General features: G+C 31.4%; 1 protein-coding gene across 2 annotated transcripts; it reads right to left on the reverse strand.

Moving 5' to 3' along the window:
• Positions 1 to 4,324: 4,324 nt before the first annotated feature.
• Positions 4,325 to 9,319, reverse strand: LOC106775865. 2 transcript variants are annotated; one of them, XM_014663095.2, is made up of 5 exons: positions 9,164 to 9,319; positions 7,793 to 8,193; positions 6,737 to 6,783; positions 5,657 to 6,632; positions 4,325 to 4,789 (listed from the first exon to the last, which is right to left on the reverse strand). In XM_014663095.2, the coding sequence occupies exons 2-4, from the start codon at positions 8,106 to 8,108 to the stop codon at positions 5,679 to 5,681; spliced, it is 1,317 nt and encodes a 438-aa protein (XP_014518581.1). In that variant the 5' UTR covers positions 8,109 to 8,193; positions 9,164 to 9,319; the 3' UTR covers positions 4,325 to 4,789; positions 5,657 to 5,678. The 2 variants fall into 2 exon arrangements, with proteins under 2 accessions (XP_014518581.1, XP_014518590.1); XM_014663104.2 differs by having other exon boundaries at positions 4,325 to 4,792.
• Positions 9,320 to 9,632: the final 313 nt, after the last annotated feature.

Raw genomic sequence — 9,632 nt, forward strand, 5'->3', positions numbered from 1 at the left:
TACAGGTACTTTAACCTCCGTAATTCATGGAACAATTTAATTATTAAAATCCAAAACAGATATTTTTAGATATTANATATATTTTAACACTCATATTCTGTCATATCTTTTAAAAAATACGGTTTAACTTGTATTTTCTTGTTATTGGGACGAAAATTATTATTATTCTTATTAGGTCCAAAATATTCAATGAACATGAGATTTAAGTATGAGATAAATATAAACACTAATATTTATAATAATATTAGTTATATCTTAAACTTATCTTACCTATTATTGTTTTCTATATAATAATAAGTTTACAAAAATCTATAAATATATAACAACATAGAGAATATACTAACTCAAGATTGTTAAATAAATAACCAAAAGAATATAAGAACGTAACAAACTAAAATATAAAGATATTGTGGCTGAATTTCAAAATATTTATGTAAATATTAATTGTTAGATATATTAGGTTATTTGATATCTTAGATAAATGTTTTTTTAGTTAGTTTATTTTATTTTTTATTTGTATTTTGGGTTTAATTAGTATTTCTTTTTTTTTATATATATTTTACAATATTTGAACATTATCAACGTGTCATTCTGTGATTAGTCGATGGTAGTGTTTATGATTATTATTATTGATTATGGAATAATTTTGGACCAATCACAAAATGACACGTATATGATGTTTAAATGTTGTCAAAAAATATTGTTATCTAATTATCATTATCCAATAAAAATAAACTAGAATTTGAAGTTCTTTTCTACTTGAGTTCTTCAACATTCCATATCTTCCTTGACTTATGTTATTCAATGCAATCTCCCACTCATTCTTTCCAAACTTACAACATTCTGGTTTTTTTTACACAGAATATCTAACTTTCACATATAATCAAAATTTGAAATAAATAAATAATTTTTAACAAATAATTGTGTTTTGGATTTATGATTAATAATTCTTATTATGACATCATGTTATTTTTTTATTGAAAACTAATAACATTTAACTTTAAGAAAAATATTAAGAAGTAAAATATAGTAAAACATGAAATATTAAAAAAATCTCCTATTCTAGTTCCATCACCAACCAATACGTGATCAATGGAGACATCTTCCTCTCCTCATACCATTCAAATGATAATTGCAAAACAAGAAGAAACAAACATACATACAAATAGAGAAAAAATGGTAAGCTAATGTACCAAAAGAGTTTTATAACATGTATATAGATTTTAACACACAAAAATAATCATATCAATGAATCCTAACACATGCACTCATAAATACTAGACTTGACTATCCAGATACATGTATACATGTATTGATGTCAAACTATGATGAGTTCTACATTTGTAATGATGAAACAACTTTCCCACCCAAACTAGCACATAAGGTTAGTCCATCTACCAATTATAGTCCATAGACTGGGATATCCAACTACTCCTCACGACATAATCCCCTTCTCTACTTGAGATGAGATGGTTATTGGAGTGTTAGAATAAACCCCAACATTGAGTCTTTGTATCAATGCAATACACTACTAAACCCCACTATAACATCTCACCACAAGATCCATCGATGTATGCCGAACACATAACTACTAAACGCTACCATAGAATCTATTCACAAGATCCATGGAGTTAAGCCAAACACATATATCATTCACATAATCAGTAACAACTCTTCATTATCATAATATCATACATGGACGAACAATATAAATGTTTACAATTATACTTTAACCATAATTACATTCATATTTAAAATTATCAAAGCATTAACAATCTCCTTCAGTTATACACATTGAATCACTATTACTAAAATTAACTCAATTCAGTGTATGGAAACATAGAAAACCAAAAACATAACTCATAAAAGGGCACATTTAACTGTACAGGACCACCGCTCAACACCCTGTGTCCAAACCAAGGCCACTAGAAGGCTAGCGCTCAGTGGTACAAAATCTCCGCTCAGTGCCACATGTCCAAAGGCCAAAACCCATGTCACTAGCTAGAAGGCTAGTGCTCAACGCCATATCAGTGGCACTCAACATCACATTAGAAACCATAAGCTTCAAATTTTGATCTAATTGCACTAAAGATCTATCCAAATGACCAAATTGATATTCTTGATATTATGATTGATTCGAAAACATATTTAAACATCAGATTGAATACTAATTTTCTCAATTGGCCAACGACTCAATACATCATATCAAACCAACAACCACCACAACCCAAACATCAAATTTAGCAAAAAATACTATATTTTAGTAAAACAAGAAGCTAACCAAGTCTTGAATGATACAAACACATAATCCTAATATTAAACTCACTCAAAGAATAGTTCCCATGCAATTTCACTTGTCAAATTACCAACTCTAGACCAATTTCTAACCAACATTCTATCGTATTACCAAATCACAATTCGACATCAATTTCAACAAAATGAAGCAATTTAAACAATACAACATCATAATAACCAGAATAGATTTCAGTATTGATTCAATAAACTAAAACAACACTTTAAAATTATTCACAGACCATCAAAACAAGAACTCATGCAACAAGCAATCATAATTTCCCATAAATGACTATCAATCTGAGATCAAATTCAACATACATAATAGTTTATGAAAGCATCAACAACATCTAAAAGTGGTAGTTAGCTTCCCTTACGTGATAGATGGTCAAACCACTCCTACAAAAGAAACACAATCAGGTTACACTATTAGAACCACTCAGTAAAGACTCAAAAGACACTTCCAAGCTGAGCGAGGTCCATATGTAACCAATATGAGAAAATACCAGAGAAAAATTATTGAAACTCAACTTATTCCAACGGAGAAACTAATCGGTCCAAATTTAAGAAGTTACGCTAAGGATCAATCCTACGGTCTTGTCAGACAAACAAATGACGAGAACTCCTAGAGAGAAATCAAATAACTCTAGAAAAGTGTTTTGTAGAAAGATAACGCGTTTTAAAATAATGAAACTCGTTCATAACTAAATTATTTATATTAAAACTCTTTAATATTAAAATAGTGGAGTCTCACTATTTTTAAACTGCTACTACCATTTTCTAGATCTTTACATAACACAATTTATTTTATTTCTAAACTAATTTCTGAACGGTAATTTTTTATCAAACAATTTACTATATTTTGTAACCTCCCAAGTATTAAGTTAATTATCTAATAATACGAAAGAGAAATATATTAAAAGTGGGGAATTTGAACAATTTACATAAAAATCTTGTTTTAAACTTTTTCAAAAATATTCGTTGTCATTCCTAATGTCACGTAACTATACAATTTAATTAATGAGTCTTTGTAAGTGGTAACAAATAAGACTTATACGTAAGATACACCACGTACCACCTTGGTGTGATTAAACATAAGACTTTTTTGTCACCCAATAATTGGTATTTATGATTAATTAATAAACGTCTTCTTCGAGTAATGTGAAGTCACTATTAATGAGGGCATATTAGTGGACCTTAATCAAGATTAGTAACAAAAATCACTAATTGAAACGTGCACGCAAGTCTTCTCACCAGTAGCATTATTTTTGGGTTTTTAAGAGTTTTGGTGATGTGATTCAACGTGGAGTCAACAAGTAACATGAAACATGAAACATGGTGCGTGCAACTCATGTTTGCATAAAGTTAATTATTAATTAATAGTTTTAACAACTTTTTTTAATAATTTTTTATAATAAAATATGTGTCACTATTTTATTAGTCTGTTTAAATTTATTTTTAAAAAATTAAAAATAAAACAAATTAATTAAAAATTATTAAATATATATTGTAAAAAAAAGTTGTTAATTTTTTTTCTAATATTGTTTCCAACATCACTGCAAAGGAAGAAAATATAAATCATTTTAACAACAAAAACCATTGATTTGACCTAAGTTCTTCCACTAAGAAAAATAATAAGTTTGTTCCGATACAAAGTATGTGAAAATAACACCTCTAGATTCCACCACTATATTTCTTTAAAATTAAAAAAAAAATATATGTCAAACAATATCTTTACAATAGATGGATTGATAGAAATTTTTTGAGTATAATTACTAATATAAGTATTCAAATCAACATAAAATTTATATTGATAGTAAAACATCTATTCTCTCGTAGAAAATTTATCATGATAATTGATTGGTCCTTTTGACACTTAATTTCTCAGTCAACTTTTTCTGCCTATTTCTTCCATTATTATGTGGGAAGAAAAAATAAAGCAGTAAGACCACCTGACTAATTGTTATCAAGCAACAAAACAGAACATTACAGAGAAAAAAGAAAGAACAGGAAAGCATATCTATAATAGATATACTAAAATATGGTAAATAAAATGTTCGAAGTGATTAAGTGTTCTTCAAATATCACAATTTAACAATAAATTTGTGTCATACAAACTAATTGCTATTGCCTAACAATCTTTGAAGACCATAGGTCAGCACCAGAATCTGCCAATGGCCTATGGCATTTATATTGCATTACATATCAGCATAACAAGGGACAACAGAACATCTTCCAAGAATGAATTGTATCCATATGCAATAATCTAATCAATCTGTACAAAATAGCAAAACCATTGATTTCTAAACACTATCTTTGTCTTCCTATATGTATCTTTTCAGTTTCATATTTCTTCTTTACAGAGAAATTCCAGCTTCTAAACCTTTAGAAATCATGTATTAGTGTATACAGATCATAAATCAAAGCTTGATGAATGTCATCTTGCCATTTCCTCGGACATTTTATCTGAGGCTGTGTAGAAGTTCAACAACAGAACCTGCTTTAAGGAGAAATAAACGAAAATTACGTTCAAAATAACTGCTGAGATTTCTGGAGCTTAATTTTTCAAAAAGTTTAACTTGGAAGTCAAATTCTGGTGCATGATACCAAGGAATCAAACCCAGTGAAATCTGGATACGCCCAGGCAGTGTTTTCAAAAATTAAATAGGTAATATAACAAGCAAAGAGAGATGTCAAAGATTTTATGTTTCAAGTAGGTTGAACCTGGGTTTTGTCATAGAGATACAAAAAAATGTCATATACATGTAAACAAAACCAGGGAAATTTTGCAAAGATTTTTATATAAATAAATAAAGTCACGGACAAGAATATTTAAAATTTGTTCTAACATAACGAAAATGAAACTAAAATGAGTCTAACACATGCTAGTGGCACCTCAAATAACTAAAAAGAAGGAGGTAAAATTTCTCATCGAATGCAAACGCAGATAAAATATAAAGGGTGAAAGGGAAAAACTTGTAGATATAAATTCGAGTTAAACCATTCATTCATTGCATCACATACTCCCATATTCCCTCCATTGGACAAATAAATAGTGAAAGTCTGAGTTTTAAACATGTTTAAATTAAAAACCAAAACAATTTTAAAAGCTCTAATGGAGGGTAAAAAGGCGAAGTACTTCAACCGTGTTTTCATTTTAAATGGTTCAACTGGTTCACCATCGTCATATTTGTTTTTCACTAGTTTATGAACATGCAGTTTCTTGGTGATGACCTAACCTGACTCGCAGGTTTGATTTGGATTTGAAAACATAGGAAATAACCTGCCGACTACAACAGGGGAAAGTAGAAGATTCTTATTGTCATAAACTCGAGAGCAAAACAATGAAGAAAATGGAACTTACCTTTCAACAAGCCCAAAGCAGCTTATTCTCTGCTAGATTTTGCCCAAAAGAAGCCTTTTTTCCGGCTTGACTGATTATCTAGCATGGGTTTGGAACTCCTTGAGCCAAATGAGAAATGTCTCTTAAGAAAAGGTTTCCCATTAGAGCTTCTCCCACTAGAACTAGAATCAATTCGAAGACCTTTGCTAGCTTGACGCCATTTTTCTCTAAAGTGTTCATGCACAACAGAATTATCGTCAATATCACTGTCCACAATTCGGTTTCTTGATTTCTTATTTTTAGCCTTCAAATCCATTTCAGCTTTCAGAACTTTTTCAGACAACTTAAGAGTATATTTCTCACCAAAAGTGCAAACTGGACAAAGTGGATCATACTTGTTGACTTCAGGTGTCAAACACTCCAAACATTCAGCATGATAAACATGCCCACAGATAAGGACAGAAACTACAGAAAGGTCATTACTAGCAATTATCTTTTGGGTGCCCAAAGAAGACTTCTCAGTTAAAAGTTTTGAGCAAACACCACATGTTTGGAAATCAACTGGAGAATTTGAAAACCGACTACTGGATCTAACCAGCCTTTCACAATTAAAACCAAATGACTCACTATCAAATGACCATCTTTCTTTGAAGGAACTGCCAGTTAGCTCAGAAAAGCCAGACCTAGACCAATTACCTGAAGACCCGCCATGGGAATGCATACCAGATTCATTGCTGCATGAAGGCAACACTGGCCTCTCTTCAGATGCATAAGAGTTGCTTGGTGTCTTATATCCCAAGGTTTGGCTATCAGAAACTTGATAAGATACTTGCTCTCCTGTGGAATGGCAAGGCCACCTTGAAGTGGTTGAGCTGGATGGGAATGGGTGACTATCGTATGGCTGAGGAGATATTGGTGAAGAAGTAGAAGGCAATGAATGTAGAGATTTTGTGGGATACGGGCATGATATTGTTGATGATTCTGCCAACCCCTTCGCCTGCATAGTAATGCAGAAGTACGAAGTGTATCCAAGAAATCAGACAAAAACTATTGATAAAAACATAAAAGTAACAGCAGATTCCTTCATAATTACAACCTCACCTGTTCCATGCTCACATTTATTGAGACATTCCTTGAAATAGTTTGATCTGAGATAAACATAAACAAACATGTCAGATCTACAAATCAACCAACTTTCATTTTATTTTTATTTCAAAGACGCTGTGATGAACTGGAGAGAGATTTATTACTTAACCATGTGTGCACAATTGACACAAACATATATGCCAGATTATCAAACATCAACAGTCAATGAAAATAAATCAATAAGCTATTTGAACGAAGATATAAGTATAAGCTTTTCTTCCTTGGCCATATGCAACGCTTCCTTTTAGCCAACAAGAAAGACAAATCGACATGTAATGTCTAAGAAAATATGACAATTTAATTGCAAGACATGAAACTAAATTGCTCTCATTTATATTTCTGTTTATGTTGTTCTTATAATCATCACCTGCAACACCTGTCTCCGGAAAAAGAAAAAGGATGATCTAACTTGCAACAAAGACTCTCAGAAACTGCCACATTCCAACACCCCACGTCTAACCCAAAATAATTCCTACATTTCTAGAAAGGGTGCTTTTCGACTCACCATCTTCATTTCCTTTTTTTGGTTTGTGAATATTAATTTTAGTATAACAAACATTAATTTATGCTATGCAGCATCTTACTCCAAACTGATAACTTTCTTTTGTTTTAGCCCCATTGTTCAGAAATGGTTAATCTACAGACTTGCTATTGTGTTAGCCAGAATAAAAAGCAAAATATGTTCTGTTTGTTGAATTAAAATTTTAACCATATTTTCTGCTAATTTTCAATATTTCTTGTGTCTGATAGCTTACGAGAAAGACACATAAGAAAAAATCGCTCTGTTTCCAACCATGATGTACATCAATGAATAGTTTCACATCTTCCAGATAGACTCTTGATTTGCATGATTATATTTTACGTTCTAATTAATAGGTTCCTCATTTTTCTCATCAAATAGTAAATGAAGAGAATATGAAATGACTGATAAAATTCCAATTCTAAACAATCCAACTCGAGTTGGTATATGAATTATGATTGAAGCCAGGGAGTTGATTTGATTAAATTTACCTGAAGGTGAATTTATCAGGTTCCTAGCAGTTCCTTCTATGACTGCGGCTTTTTGGCATCTATTCCTTTGATAATTCTGCAACGGGCTTCCATCGTCCGATGCATACGAGAGTTCATTTTTATTCTCCAGTCCATCATTCCTGCTAATACCATTAGAAAACCAAGTTACTGCAGTATCTTCACCAGCTACACGCCCTCGATTATCCCACCGAAAGTTCCATGTTGGAGAATATCGAATATTCCGATGTATGATTTCACTGGGTGATGCACTTTGTAAAGTTTTGTCTTTGGCAGCAACACAACAAACGGCACCCATTCTGAAATAGACAGCAGTATACAGCTTCTTACATCAACAAAACCACCAATGGCACCCTCATCAGCCTGGTGAACACACTCTATCCCTATAACAGAGAATAAAATGTCAGACCATCAATCTATAGTAACGATCCATAATGTGAAAGTTGAATGGAAAATCAGACAAGAAAACAAAGGGAATTCACAATCATTACTCCACCAGTATTCTTGCTTCAGTTAAACATATTCTTCCAAATTGAAAAACCAGACCAAAAATTAAATCAGAACTGAAGATAAAGATTAATAGTAAATATTCATTTAATGATAAAAAAAATCTTATAACTTTTTTTTCTGAAATAGATTAGTTTTCCAGTGTAAACCCCGGCCTGAACCCGCCAAACTTTATCATATAAATCTGTAAATAGAAACTCATCCAAATTTTAAGCCAAATCCCCTCCAACTTGTAAAACAACCACAAAAGGAAACAAAATCAAACCGTGAAATGAACACCATTTAAAAGAGTTCATTCAGCATAGCCATATTATAGAAGTGTTTATGTACCACCCCAACTTCATCAACAAACTCAATAAAACAGAAGCATTCCACTCTCACCTTAGTATTGGTGTTATCAACTTCATATCAGTTGAAAAAGAAAACTCTCTCAAGAACACAAAACAGCATGATGAACCAAAGAGAAACAACTAAACACAATTAAAAAAGAGTTCCTTATATGATCCAATCAAACACCCCAAAAATAAAAAAGAAACAACTCAACACTCACTCTCACACACTCAAAAAGTCAGAACGATCCGAAATCAATGCAGAAAATACGGAATTCACACTCAAAACTCAACACACCAAATTCCCATAACACTAACAACCAATATTGCATTAACTCTGTAATTAAAATAAACATAAATAATACACGTTATTACCATATATTATAAAAGCAAAAATACACTCAAAACTCAAAACTAACACCAAATTAATACATTAATTAAATATAATTAATAATGAGATATTAATTTCACAATAATTGATGTTTTCGAATAGAGAGAGAATATGAGAGAAAGTTACCTTTAAGGGAAACAAGGGGGCAGAGAGAAGCATCTCTTTGAAATGAAATTTCAAGAGAGAGAGACAGAGAGTTTGTAGAGAGAGAAAGTGAGTTTCTCAGAGAGGGATAGGGAGAGAACGAAGAGAAAGAGAAGAAGAATAGGAAAGGAGCGGCGCCGTCTCTTTTGACGACGTTAGAATGGCTGCGTCAGCGAGTTCGGTATTTTTAGGGTTGCCGTCGCACGTGACGGCGTTAGGTGATTACGTGGTCTACTCTCTCTATTTTATTACTATATTATGATTATAATAATTATATAATTATCATTCTATTTATAGTATTATTTTATATTGAACTACTTTTTGGATCTCTCCTTACCTTTATGTAGGAAAGCTTTTTTTTTTCAGTTATATTTTGCCTTTTCTGAATAAAAGTAAGTTTTAATGCTTAATTTCCAACCTATTAATATTTTCAATTCTTTACATAGAAATT

This window comes from Vigna radiata, chromosome 2 (assembly GCF_000741045.1).
Source record: "Vigna radiata var. radiata cultivar VC1973A chromosome 2, Vradiata_ver6, whole genome shotgun sequence".
In the NCBI taxonomy this organism is placed as follows: Eukaryota; Viridiplantae; Streptophyta; class Magnoliopsida; order Fabales; family Fabaceae; genus Vigna; species Vigna radiata.

Bases quoted from the DNA above. Each gene is read 5' to 3' on its own strand.
- LOC106775865 (XM_014663095.2), bottom strand. From the start codon at position 8,108: ATGGGTGCCGTTTGTTGTGTTGCTGCCAAAGACAAAACTTTACAAAGT. The intron at 6,784-7,792 runs GTAAATTTAATC...TGTTTATCTCAG, and splicing joins CCTGATAAATTCACCTTCAG to ATCAAACTATTTCAAGGAAT. The intron at 6,633-6,736 runs GTGAGGTTGTAA...ATTACTATGCAG, and splicing joins TAAATGTGAGCATGGAACAG to GCGAAGGGGTTGGCAGAATC.